General features: G+C 37.9%; 1 protein-coding gene across 1 annotated transcript in view; it reads right to left on the bottom strand.

Annotated features, from left to right (window-relative positions):
• Nucleotides 1-13,693, bottom strand: part of myo7aa (myosin VIIAa) — a 44,412-nt gene that overhangs the window by 3,470 nt on the left and 27,249 nt on the right. The window contains exons 28-43 of the mRNA XM_053622769.1: nucleotides 12,716-12,889; nucleotides 11,393-11,620; nucleotides 10,586-10,753; nucleotides 9,726-9,843; nucleotides 9,447-9,573; nucleotides 8,953-9,122; nucleotides 7,448-7,638; nucleotides 7,052-7,176; nucleotides 5,730-5,887; nucleotides 4,854-5,007; nucleotides 4,533-4,688; nucleotides 3,397-3,502; nucleotides 2,450-2,563; nucleotides 2,211-2,298; nucleotides 1,964-2,070; nucleotides 45-230 (exon numbers count right to left, since the gene is read on the bottom strand). Coding sequence (XP_053478744.1) covers nucleotides 45-230; nucleotides 1,964-2,070; nucleotides 2,211-2,298; nucleotides 2,450-2,563; nucleotides 3,397-3,502; nucleotides 4,533-4,688; nucleotides 4,854-5,007; nucleotides 5,730-5,887; nucleotides 7,052-7,176; nucleotides 7,448-7,638; nucleotides 8,953-9,122; nucleotides 9,447-9,573; nucleotides 9,726-9,843; nucleotides 10,586-10,753; nucleotides 11,393-11,620; nucleotides 12,716-12,889 — 2,370 coding nt within the window. The remainder of the gene's footprint in view (nucleotides 1-44; nucleotides 231-1,963; nucleotides 2,071-2,210; nucleotides 2,299-2,449; nucleotides 2,564-3,396; nucleotides 3,503-4,532; nucleotides 4,689-4,853; nucleotides 5,008-5,729; nucleotides 5,888-7,051; nucleotides 7,177-7,447; nucleotides 7,639-8,952; nucleotides 9,123-9,446; nucleotides 9,574-9,725; nucleotides 9,844-10,585; nucleotides 10,754-11,392; nucleotides 11,621-12,715; nucleotides 12,890-13,693) is intronic.

Below are 13,693 nucleotides of genomic sequence, written 5' to 3'. Positions count from 1 at the left end.
GGATAGGTTACAGATATATTATACAACAAATATCACAAACTCACTCGTTTCCAGTCATCAGGAGAGAGCTGGCGAATCAGGTCCTGCGGGATCAGCTCTTTCAGCATTTTAGGGATGCTGGGAAAGTACGATTTATCGTCCTCATATTTGACTCTGTAGATTAGAGCTGCCAGCTGAAAGACTTCCTCTCTGGAGCATTTGTGGTAACCACGAAGGTATTTAGGAAGCTCCTGGATACAGAAGGAAGTTAGGAGCAATACATGCAGATGTGTAAAACACGAAACGAAACAAATTCCATATCAACAGTATTACAGTAAATGTGTTCCTTTCATAGGTCATTGTTTGGATAGAGACCTACAGTATTTGCAAGGTCTTCATTTCTTAATGTGATGCATTTTGTCTCATTTATGATCAAATGCACACATACAAGTGAGTTCCTTTCCTACAAACCTGAACGGTTGCATCAGACATGGTGATATGGTCATTAAGTAAGGAATAACACGCTTTTGGACATGCTGTTTCAGGAAAAGAATCAGCAAAAGGGGTAATGTGTGTACTTTGCGGTCCAGCACAGTAGATCTTGTAATGTTCTTGTAACAGCACGTCCCGAAGTGTCTTAGTAAGGGATAATCCACGGCTAGGTGTGCATTACACGATGCAGGACGTGGAGGCAGAGAACCACCCAATGAGAAGCGGGTGGTTAAAATCGTGTAACGCGCACCAAGCCGTGGATCATCCCTCTTATATCCCCCTTGTCTTAGCACTGACAAGCTAAAGCTGTCACTGATGTTTGCAGTGCAAAATTTGACTGAAAGGATAAAAATAACGGTTAAATTTCGTTATTTGTTTTATATACGGCTCGTTAGATCTAAATCATACACAGCTAAAATAGTGCAATAAGATTACATTTATTTGAATGAATCATAATAAATTGTTTTAGAGAGCGAGAGAAAAAAAAAGAGAGATTGTGTGTGTGTGTGTGTGTGTGTGTGTGAATTATCCGTGTCTGTGCTGCGCCTCTACTAATAATCGAGCATGAGTATGCAACTACTGTATGCAACTGTAACTGTATGTTACTATTGTTTATAGGCAGTGCATTAATTATGAATGAATGAATGAATGCCTTTTATTGTCACTATACACATGTACAGTGAAATTAAGAGCTACTCCTTTTTGTTCCGTGCCAACATGTACATAAAATAAACAAGATAGAATAAAATACAGTAAATAAATATAACAACACGAAATAAGTAAATAATAAATAAATAAATAAATAAATATTCCGGGGGGGGGGGGGGGGTGGTACTATAAAATGCACAGTTCTGAGACACTATATACCTATACTGTGAAATCAGTACATGTATGTGTTTAGAATGGTTATAGCTTTTGGGAAAAAAAACTATTCTTAAATCTATTAGTCCTTGTTCTGATGCACCTGTAACGTCTCCCTGAGGGCAACAGATTAAACAGATCAGAGCCAGGGTGAGAGCTGGCCTTAATGATGGTTTTTCCTCTGCTGAGGCAACGGGAGGTGTAAATATCCATCAGGGAGGGGAGAGGGCAGCCAATCATCTTCTGTGCTGCTCTTATTACTCTCTGAAGCCTCTCCCTGTCTGCCGCGGTGCAGCTGCCGTACCACACCGTGATACAGTATGTCAGCAGGCTCTCGACGGACGAGCGGTAGAAGGTCAGCAGCAGATTGGGGTCCAGATTGTACTTCCTGAGAACCCTCAGGAATTTAGAACAGCGATTAAACTGACTGGAACTACCTGTGCATTATTCGGTTTGAATGTACACCTCCCAGCCAATCAGAATCGAGTATTCTGACAGACCATGGTATAATTCTTCTTACACCACAGCAACTTGACTACGCTAACAATTTTTTATCTATTAAAGAACGGCATTTTGTGAGTTTGATCCATTTATAGTTATGTTTCTTGTTGTTGTTATTGATTTAACTCACCTGGTAGTAATGAAAAATAGAGTCTGCGAAAGAGTCCTTTCCAGGCATTGTGTTCGTCCATAACTTCTTCATGAAGAACACCTGGTAGGTCAGTGAAGGCACTATACCTGTTAAACAAGAGGAGTTTTCTTTGATGATTTCAACCAGACATAAAATGCAGATGTGTTACCAAATTTTGGTGAGTCCTATACTAAACACTAAACAATGACTTGAGTAAGGATTTTGTAAGTCGTGCTTCGACTGTTACCATCTTTAGGAGGTCTGGCTTTCTTGATCCAATCAGTAAGATGGCGGACAAAATCAAAGAAGAAATCACCGTCTGGAACACTTATCACCTGTAAAACATAAAAATAATATAAAAAACAGACATGCTGTTATTCTATGATGGTTGAAGTGAAATTCCGTGCAAACTGCACACTGCAGCATGACATCTGGAATCTGAGTGCATCTGTAACAGAGCTCTGTTTAGAGAATAGCTGATATTACCTTATCAGAGATCTTTACAAACAGACTGAAGCCATCTGGAGTCTTGAGCAACAGCCTGCCAGAGATGTTCAGACAAAAGTCTTTTGCTTTCGTGCTGGACTCGACCTCGAAAGCCTGAGAGACAGAAACAGAGTTTGACCTTTAATCAAATTTCACACTCACGCTGGGTCACACCAGCCCTGATCTCATTTCAGGCTGAAAAAACAAAGTAGTCTCCAAACGAACAATGAAAGAACGAGTCTTATGTCTTCCAGAATTTTTCAGATTATAAATAAAAATAATAATAACCTTATATTTGGTTTATTGTAAACTTCTAACAGGAAATACTAGATACTATATTTTAAGATATTCTCACTTGCTAAAATGTATGTTACTGTATATGCACAGAGGATGTGGTCTAGCTGTTTGTAGGAATTCTTTTCACCAGGCATCTTACTTAGCTTGAACGGACAGTAAAAATTATTTTCAGGATAATTTCAGGAATACAAAGCGAAACAGACAAAACTGAGCAAAATACAGCACATAAGCTGTTATACATAATTAACTGTTATACAATGCTAGCACAGTATATAGTTACCTCATAATTAAACACAAAATGATGATGCTACATAAGATCGTAGCTACATAAAGTCACCCCAATCAGACATTCAAGTACTCGCATATCTTCCACAGTCTGTGCTAATGCATAATTTAGCTCTTCATACTTACGTTTATTCATATTAGCCACTTTTTAGCCTAGTTAATTGAACTTTTGGGTGAGTATAACAAGGGAATGAGCAAGCACATTGGAGATCTATATGTTATTTGTACTGTAGAGAAAATAAAGATCATGGAGCTGTTTAGTGGAATAAATAACCATTAACACCTTGGATGCGGATGTAAACATTTAGGCTGTGTATGAGTGCTGTTAAAAATAACTGACTGCTACTCGACTTTGCTTGCAGTACCTCATCTGTGTCGTCTGGGAAGTACACTTTGTGAAAGATCTGTGTGGTCTTGTGCTGAATCGCCTCCACTTCAACCAGGTGAGGAGGATACTTCCTAGAGCCATTCCTGTTATAGAACACAGAACAAAATATTCATGTCAAAGTGAAATTATGTTATATATGTTATATGAAACTTGACAGGACATGCTAGTATAAGAACATAATCAGTAACAATGTGGGGTGATGCGTGATTGTTACCACCCCAAAGTTGATTTTCAGTAACATCATGTAGTGTTTTATTTCTCTTATACCACAGTAATTTGATAATACTAAATATAATTTTTTTTTTTCCATTTACCCATTTATAGGTACATTTAATGTTGTAGAATGTCCATGAAACAAGTTAAATCTTACTACTTACTTACTAAATCTTGTTATGACTAATGTTATAGCAGCTATAAGCAGTCCTTCCATCACCAGTTTAATTTTTTCTCTCTCGTTATAAGAGAGAAAGTTAATAAGACAAAAAGTGCACATTGTGATGTCACAGATAAACCAAAAATCATCCCATCCTGGAGACTGTATTTTGTCAGTGTGGCGGTGGGGGCGTGATCAAGCCTCAGCTAGGGACAGAGAGGAGGCAAGTCAAACCGGCAGGTAACGCGTGATGATACTCACCTGTGTTGTATTAGCTCAAATTCATTTGTGTGTTTCTGTTTCTGCCATAACAAGCCAGAGAGAGAAAGAGAGATAGAGAGATAGACAGAGAGATAGACAGAGAGATATGAGCAACACCATGTGTGTGCGTGTGTCTTAGAAATAAAATAAAATTGCAGAAAAGAGAAAGTAAAATTGAAAGTGAATAAAGAGTCTCCCATTTCTCATTACAGACCCAACCTAGAGAAATCTTACAGTCGGAAATCTTGAAGGTGCAGATTTACCTCAGACTTATAAAAAGTGCTGACACTGGAGACTCCTTCCACAGATGCTAAATAAACGTATGCTTTTATATCTTATCTTGGTGAAGACTAAATGTCCCCACAAGGATAGGAATATCAGACAGAATATCAGACCTTGCAAAAAGCCAAATGTTCGCTTTTTTGTGTGTGTTTGTGTGCGTGTGTATTTGTGTGTGTGTGTGTGTGTTAAAGCCATACCGCAAGGCTTTCTGCAATCTTTGCATGCAGTCCAGTGATAGTGGATGGTGTTTCTTTGATTGCAAGAACCTCTGGACATGAGGCAGGAGGATATTACTGGGAGGGAAGAGACCAGTGCACAACCAGAGCAGCTCCCAGCCCTTTTCCTCACTGTACCTGCACACACACAGAGCTTACTACATATATAAAGACTACTTTTTTATGCAGAAGTTTTAAAATACAGTTTTGAAAGTGTATAAGCACTGTGCTTTTTGGCTGTCATGACATTTGTGATGGCTGAAGACAAGAGTGTGTGCAGAAGGGCTATACTGGACGACTTACTTCACATGATTCTCAGTGAGCTGTTTGAGAATCTGACAGTAGATCTCATCTTTTAGAGGCTCTGCCTTCAGAGCGCCCTCAAAGATCTGATCCGTGAGCTCATTCACAGAGCGAGTTCGTTTGGACGGATAATCACCCATATATTTCATAACGGGTACAGAGGAGCAGGTTAAGGACACATGCAGTTCAGTTGGTTTTTTTTATACAGAACATTATAGAAATGAAGTTAAAATCATAAATAGTGTTGTATATGAGACCTTAAAGAATTACCAAAGTGATCATAGTTATAGTTATGAGCCTGTTTGACTGAAAAGAAATAAATAGGTTTAATCCAAACCTTAGTAACTGGAAAGTTCAGGAACAAAACGCTCCAATAAATAGCTACAATATTACTGTGTGCATTTGAATAATAACTTTAATATTTGAATAGTTCACAAAATAAATCTGGGCTGAGGGGGTCCGTGGGGATATTTATTAAAAAACTTTTTTACACCTAATGGGGTCCCTGGCTGCAAAAAGACTTTTATAGAGGTTTATAGAGTATATAATACAGTTTAGTGTTTTCCCAACTCTCACATACATGATTCAGCTCATTGGATCATTATACCATCAGACAAATCCTTGCTATCACTAAAACACCACAGCTTCTTAATACTTTCACTAAAATTTGTTTCACTAATAAAATTGTCTTATTCAGAAGAGTTCAAACTTTCAGGCCTCCATGTGCTGATAAGTCCTTTGAGAGAGAGAGAGAGCGAGAGAGAGAGAGAGAGAGAGAGAGATAGCGGTTTAAATGTTAACCTCTATACCACTGACCCCTCCAGGGACCTGACTTTTCTGCCTGTCCTAAAACAATATCTAGTGGTAAGAGGATATCAGTGAAGGCCATGCAGGCGTCCTGTGATAGGTCCTCGTTAGCCAGAACCTTCTTCAGCAGTGGCTGTTTAAGCGGCTCCCGAGTGCAGCACCAGAGCTTGTCCTTCCCACGGTTCTTAGTGATCATCACACGACTCAGCGTGTGTTTAGGAGGTGGCCTGAAGTGGGTCAGAGGAACATAGTGTGTGAGAACGGGCCTTCTTTATTTGGCTGCAAAACTAATTCTTATGCTTTTTATTGAAAAGAATCAACTTGAAGAGATATTGTTATACTGTACCATGTTCCCATCTATAAGGACATTTTGTTCCCATTAAAACGCATTCCTATATCACACACTGACGGAAGTCTTTCTGGTAAACTTTTTTAATTGACGATGGGCTGTATTTTCTTTTACGTATCAACCTGCATTTGTGCAACCTATCTGTCAACTCAATACATTCTCTCATTGAATGTATCTTTAATGTTTGAACTCCATATGAAGTCTGGAAATTTGACAAATATTTGGCATTTGTGGATGGTCCAACATGGATATCTAAAGCAGTGGTCACCAGCCCTGTTCCTTGAGATCTACCTTCCTGCAGGTTTCATCTCCAACCAGAATCTAACACACCCGTTTTAGTTGATCAAGAAGTTCTTCTGGGCACGATTATGATTGGAGCTAAAGTCTTCAGGAAGGTAGATCTCCAGGAACAGGGTTGGTGGCCACCATCCTAAAGATTAGAACTTCCCGAAAATAGTTTATGCCCAAGTCTCACTTGCTTCAGTGGATAATCACACCAAGATATACTGTAGACAAGATATACTATGTAAATCCTTTGAACCCATTTAGTATAGCATATAGTTGTAGAAAAGTAAAGATTTATAATCCCACTATCTCATTATCCAGCTTCACGAAGAACAGAATGGGTTCTGAGTTTTCTTTCTCTAAAGGTTCCTTCCTCATGTCATTTCAGGGAGTTTTTTCTTGCCACTTTTTTTTGTCTATTGTCTAAAGCTCTATACAAATAAACTTTTATTGAATTAAATATGTATTATAACTATAGCTACATATATAAATAATTAGAAATATAAGGTTAAGACCTTATGTTAGGGACAAACAAAACTGCAAGCGGTAAGAGATGGACATTCAGGTTAATATTGGTTTGGATTAATGTTACCTGTGGATACACTCTGCTTGATGTTCTTAGACCCTGACCTATTTGTACTAGTGTAAGGATAAGGCTGGAGGGAACAAAGCACTTTCTTTAGATGCTCTGGATAAAGGTGTCTGCAGAAAACTGCAAATGAAATGTGAGACAGGTTTACGGGTGTTATTTTTTTACCTGAAGTAATCATAGGAGAACTCCTCCAGTGTGTATGGCTTCACTCTCTCCACACTCTCAGGCATAGCGACCTGCGACACACGCAGTGATTCCTGACGCTGGTCTGGTGTCATGGTAACCATAGCCTGAGTCATTCACACACACAAAAAAAACCAAGCAAAGATAAGAGAGAGGTAGGAGAACATCATTATCCCGAGAGTATAATCGAATAATAAGAGAGAAAACCTTTACGCATGAAGATCTTTATTCTTTGATCACAGACGTATATTTTTGCAAATTTGGACTGTAAATGTGTATCCTTTCTATGAACTGCACATAATGACACCTGTACCAAGAGCAATTTCCTGCACACCTTGTACTTAACAGTTTAGATTGTGAACAAAAGCATGCACTAACCACAGTGTCTGGCTGAGGTCTTGTGATGGTGGGGAGCACGTACACACAGTCGGCTGGAAAATCTCCTCTTTGCTTGGTCCGGTCGTTAATCCCATGAACCCAGCCAGAGGTCATGACCTGCTCACCCGTGTCCTGGTCCAGCAGGATGAGGTCGCCTTTAGCAAAGCTCAGAAATGTTGAATCGTCTCCAACTGATGAGGACAATTTGGGGCAAGACAGACAAGATTGTGTTATGCGCCTTTTAAAGCAGAAACTCCTGATCCTATTTTAGGATCTCTCCAGAATGAGAATTACAAGGTGAGGTCTGTATTCTCAATGGCATGTATAAAAAAAAAACCCAAATAAACACAGAAAGCTTTTACAATATGAATGTAGTTTTTTAAACCACTTAATATGTTTAATATATTTAATAAGGGGCCTCCAGTTAATTATTTAGAAAAAGGTTTATTTGCTTTGAGAATGTCGCAACTCCACTGACTCCAGTATGTCATGATCCATCGTTCCAAGACTGAAGGTTAATAGAATGAATCATCTCCATGCTTAGGTTCCTGTGGCACAATGGTCTAATTTAATCAATTTCTCTGTGTCTCACTCATTTAAAAATACAATAGTTGCTATGAGTTATGGATTTTGTGGAAGGAAGCTTAACTTATGGCTTAACCTTATTAAATAATAACCACCATGTCAAGCTACGTGGCTCCATACTGTCAAAACCACATCCTCACAGTAATAAGAATACCATAAGGCTAAAACCCTGTTATAGAAAAGTTCATATGGAAGCTACTGTACTGTATGTGCAGGATCATTTGCAGGGGTCTAATGACAAGTATGGGAGATGATCTGTTCCAGCAGTTTAATGACAAAGTGAAAAAAATGACAATGAACCGAACAAGCACCTGAGTTGCACATAAAATTAGTGAGATACTTTGAAGGGGTATGGCCTCCATTCTGACCGCCACTGCTATGTTTACGAAGGGGTTCTCTAAAATTGCCTTCAATTTCAAGCCAAACAAAGCAGACACTAGTGCTTGATGGATCTTAGGTTCTTTCTGACCTGGAAAGGAAATCCATTACAAGGACAGAAACAGTGCTCCACACACATACATATTAAACTTCAGAGGGACTTGGAATTGGATTCTCTTATTACCCAGGATCATCGTAAACACTGAATTTTAAACCTAGTTGTGACTGTATAATATGGTTATTTTTAAATATTTTATGTTCTCTTTGTTTCTGCTTCTTATGAATGTTTAATCTCCAGGGGCATCGGTAGATTAGTTGTTAAGACATTGGATTATAGATTTCCCAGAAGGTTGTGAGTTCAAATCCCAGCACTGCCATGCTGCTACTGTTGGGCCCCTGAACAAGGCCCTTAACCCTCAACTGCTCAGTTGTATAAATGATATAAATATACGTTTGGTGTCTGCCAAATGCCACAACTGTAAATGAAGAATCATTCTGATAATAAAAATATAGTCTGAGAATAAATTAATACAGTGCTTTACCTGGATTAGGGTTATCCTGTATCGCTACCACAAACTTCGACCTCTTCCTGAGGCCCTCGAGGAAATTGACCACAAGGTCTCGAATGTCCTCTGCGTTGTTGGAGGTAAAAGTGTATTCATCCCCTTTCATGGTGGCCAAGGTGAAGCTGTGGCCCTGGAGCTTCCCACCCCTGCTCAAACAGAGAACGCCAAAAAACTTCCTTTAGTTTAAATGAGATATGCCTATAGTCTATATTTGAAAATCTTTCTTAGATTCTTACTGGAAACATACAGTACAACAGAACTTTTCTTCAGTTTAACGTCTTCCTTTATTTTTAAATGGATTATTACGCTTTTTTACACCATGTTATTTAATGATGATTTTCTGTAGGCTGCATGTAAGGAACACATCTAATATCCTGTTTTGGTGGTAATGCATAAACACAGACTCATGAACAACAAAACAAAAAATAGCCATAACAGCCATGATAAAAGTCTTGTGAAGGCGTTCATACTTGCTGCTGGAGACAGCGGTGATCTCTGGGAATGAGAGTTCTAAAAGAACCTGCTCTTGTTCATCCACAAAGTAAACTCCAGTCCAGTTCACTGCTACAATCACATCATTTTTAGGCAAACTGGGTCCTGTAAGATACAAGGAAAACATTGAAAACATGACCTGTCAAGCATACATGTGCTGTGTGATGACATCACTCTTCATTATTGTATTCGTATTGTATGAAAGTGTTTCCCTTATCAATCTGAATCAATTTGGAAATGACTGTGTGGTTGTATACCTGAAAATTTAAAGGCTTCATAGAATCTTGAGAATAACAATGGCCATTTGTATCGCGCAAAATCCACCACTTCCTCTCTGACCTTCTGAGGGTCCACTCGTTTCTGTGTGTAAATCCCCTGTGGATGAAAATGAGTCCAGTTTTACATACAACAATTCATGCAAATATGATACACCATTTGATGCATGACTTTTAGGAATGTATCTGCATGCAAATGTTAATAGAAATGGCTTGGCAAAATAATCAAATTGCTATCATTTCCTCTCTTACCCCAGATATAACAAATCGACCATTACATGTTTGGTGGCCAGTGATTGCTTCTTTGGTTTTTGTGCTGTAGCTAGATGTCAAATAGTACTAACAAATAATGGAAGCATGTTTCCACTGACATAATGTAGATTAGTGCTATTCAAAAGTCTGCATAGTTTACATGACTTGAAATGTAATAAACCACAACTTTCCAAACTATCAAAATAATTACTATATTAAGCAGTGAATTGAACTCTATTGAACAGTGAGGAATTTGTCATTCCCTTTAAAACTGTATAAAACATCTTAGGTACACTGTTATGCAGTTTTCTAAGGAAATTGGTTTACAGGTTGCTCCAAATTTCTTGGCGAACGCGCTACAGTTCTTGTGTCTCTGCAGGTAAAATCCCAGACAGCCACAATGATGTTTTATCAGAAGCATGGTCTTGATCCATTAATGTGATCCATTACTTAACAAGACCTAAAATGTTCTCTGAATCACTGTTGTTGTTTTTTTCTACTGAGACAATATTGTAATAGGCATAAAACAGACATGTTGGACAGAATTTATAAATTTTTTTTACAGATTAATATTCTGAATGCTTACACACCTTTTTGTGGGCCGCCATGATAACATGGGCCCATTTCTCCACTGACTTGGCAGAGCTGATTTCCCGATCTGGGATGTAGGAAGGAATGAGGCTGATGAGACGTTCAATCAGGATCTCAGAGCCGTAGTCCACATAATACTGCTGAGAGGCAAGTTCTGCAAGATCATCCTGGAAAATCAGCAAAGGAAAGAGAGACAGGGATTGTGGAAGGCACTTGGTAAGCTGCCTAATGAATATATTATATTTATTATGTCTAAATATGGTGTCAAAATACAGTAAGAAAATGTTTGATTTCGAAGCTAGGGAATCAGTACAGATAATGGTCACATCTTTTCACTTTTGAAAGCTATGAATTACACTGAGGCTGTCTCAGATGGATTATGAATGATGAACCCTTCCCAGATAATAAAAGTATAATGTGCCCTGACCTTTAACCCCATTTGTTCTGCCAGTCAGATTACACATTACCATGTCCTTTACTTTCTTTTATGGCTGTTTAACATTTTCTGTTCAACATGGAATGAATTTCTCTCATAAACCACGGTACTGTGAACACTTTGCTTTAAATTTCTTTTGAGGCAGTTTTAGAAGCATTATTAAATAAAATTCCTGTATCATTTCTTTTTTTAGTTTCTCTCTCCGCTGTCATACAACTCTGTGCCAGGCAGTTTGAGTGAAAGAACAATCTATTCATCTGCAAACAGTAGATTGGATGTCTGCCCTTCTTCCCCAGGTTCTCTTCCTCTTACATCCAGTATTTCCCTCTCTACTTTCACAGAGATTTGTGTTTGAGACCAAAAACTGTACCCTGTCACAGCGGTATTCTCCAAACTTGACCCCGCGTACGATCTGCTGGTAAATCAAGTTGGTAGCCACTCCGTCCTCAGTGGGGTCGTGCCAGGGTGTGAAGATCTCCTTCCTGAAGAACAGCCTCCAGGGGGCATTTCGCTCCTGAGCACCTTGCTCTTTAGCATACTGTTCACACTGAGACACCGCATCCATCACGTGGTCATTACCACTGCCTAAAGATGAAACCTACAGAGAGAGGGACAATGTTTTGAATGTATAACACTGCATAGATGATTACTAGCTCTATTTTTAATCTCTAAACTAAGTCTATTAAAACCCATTTCATAAATATTGAGCATTTCGGAAATATTTCAGAAATCTTTGGAAATATTGGGAAAACTGAGCATTGTGTTGCCTGATGTAGAAAAAGCCTACATACATATTAAATGCATGTAATATACATCATATTATATTTTCACGTTTTTTTTTATTATTGATTTTCAAATTGAATGTAAAACAAAATAGTTGTTATAATAATGTCCAATAGGCAATAGACTCTTTTTTTGTGGCTGAATGTGAAATGCTGGCTATAAAGTGTACTATTTTGATTCTATGATGCCATTATATTACAATCAATAAGCATAAATAGGAAGGGAAGTGAATAGGAGACCATAAAGGATTTGGCCTAATTGTGTCAAAAAATTTGTAAAAATGCAATGTTAAGATGTAATATTAAGTGCAATTAAAAAAATTACTGTGAGTAAATATAAAAACAATTCTGAAATGTTACAATTCATTATATCATTGTGCTATACTTTGCTTAAGAAAGCAACACAGTTTTCACCCTCAATGGGGTGAAAAGTGAGAACATTTATTCTGTCTGTGGCAGTTTAACATGAATAAATTAGCAAAACGCACATTCTAAAGGAATCTGACAGCTGTAGCGCATACTAGGGGTGTGATGATACACCAGTATACAGTGAAATGAAAACAGAGAATAGTTATACCATTAACATTATCGTGTAATTGCATAAATAATGATGTCACAAAACTTTTTTGTGAAACATTTTACTAAAACTATTAAACAGGTGAAAACCAGAGAAAAAATATTCCTACATTGTTTTGATAAAGTACTAAAGATGAATCCAACTACTAAATCCTATTAACAGGTCAGTTTAGTATTCTAAATATTGCAGCTGTCTTGTTTGAAAATGGGATGTGGTAAGCAGATTTGTATTTGTACAAGGCCATTTCTATTTAAAAAAAACTGTGATTATTGTGTTATTAGATTATACTGGGAATTTTTCATACCGCTCGTCTCCTAAAGTGTAAAAGGCGTACCTTGTCGAACAGAGCGATGTACAGAGAGAAGCCGAAGCGATCTCTGAGGCTGATCTTGTCTGCCAGTGCATTACACAGCTCCTTGGCCGTGGTGGCTGAGTCGGTCAGCAGCGTTTTTGTGGTGCCATCCATGAAAGTCACAGGCAGCATGATGGGTTTCTTAGACTTAGTCGCCTGACAGGGTAAAGAATATAAACAATATCATAATATAAGTTTATTAGAGTTGCAGGACAAACATACGTGATGGAGTACGTTTATGCGGATTTCATTTTAATTTTAAAATTTAATTCCTCTCTCATTTTCGAAATAAGGAGATGTTTAAAGCATAACCTTCAATCCATGAGGTTCAGGGACTGCAGATCATTTCTTTATCTTTAAGCTTCCTTACTGCATTCTTGTCATTAATGTGATGTCCAGCAATGTTAGCGTTTCTCACCAGAGATACAGTAAGGAGGGATCCTTAATTCTAATGGTATGAAAGTGCATGACAAATGTTCTTTATTTTTCTATGTAAAGCCAATGAGTATTACAACCTCAGTGGTTAAAGCTCCATGTAGGCAGTAAAAATTTCAGTTTAGAGATTGCTGGATGAGTTCAAGACTATTTTCTAGGTGTGTATGGATTCTGGATTTAGCCATATACTGAATATATATTTCATGTTTGGCAACATTTTGTAAAAATGGAGACCTTTGTTGGTGGCTTTAAAGACTTTCAGTGCTGAACACTAGGTTATTATTAAATCTGAACATGCATTGAATCTTAAATAGTAAATAATGACAGTTATTTTTGTTATTATTTACCAACTTGTTTATTTCTCTCCAGTCAAGCACGTCTTTGGTGTCCCATTTTTGTCCTACAGTATATGTGCAAGTTCCGTTAAAAACAAATAGCAGTCTGTGGATCATCACTGAACAGTTTTAAGGTATAATTTCAGCCGCTGTGTTATTAGTTGGATGACAACGTGAACACCACTCTTTG

Source organism: Ictalurus furcatus, chromosome 4 (assembly GCF_023375685.1).
Source record: "Ictalurus furcatus strain D&B chromosome 4, Billie_1.0, whole genome shotgun sequence".
NCBI lineage: Eukaryota > Metazoa > Chordata > Actinopteri > Siluriformes > Ictaluridae > Ictalurus > Ictalurus furcatus.
Note: the sequence above shows the minus strand (reverse complement) of the source record. Positions and strands in the feature narration are given on the sequence as shown.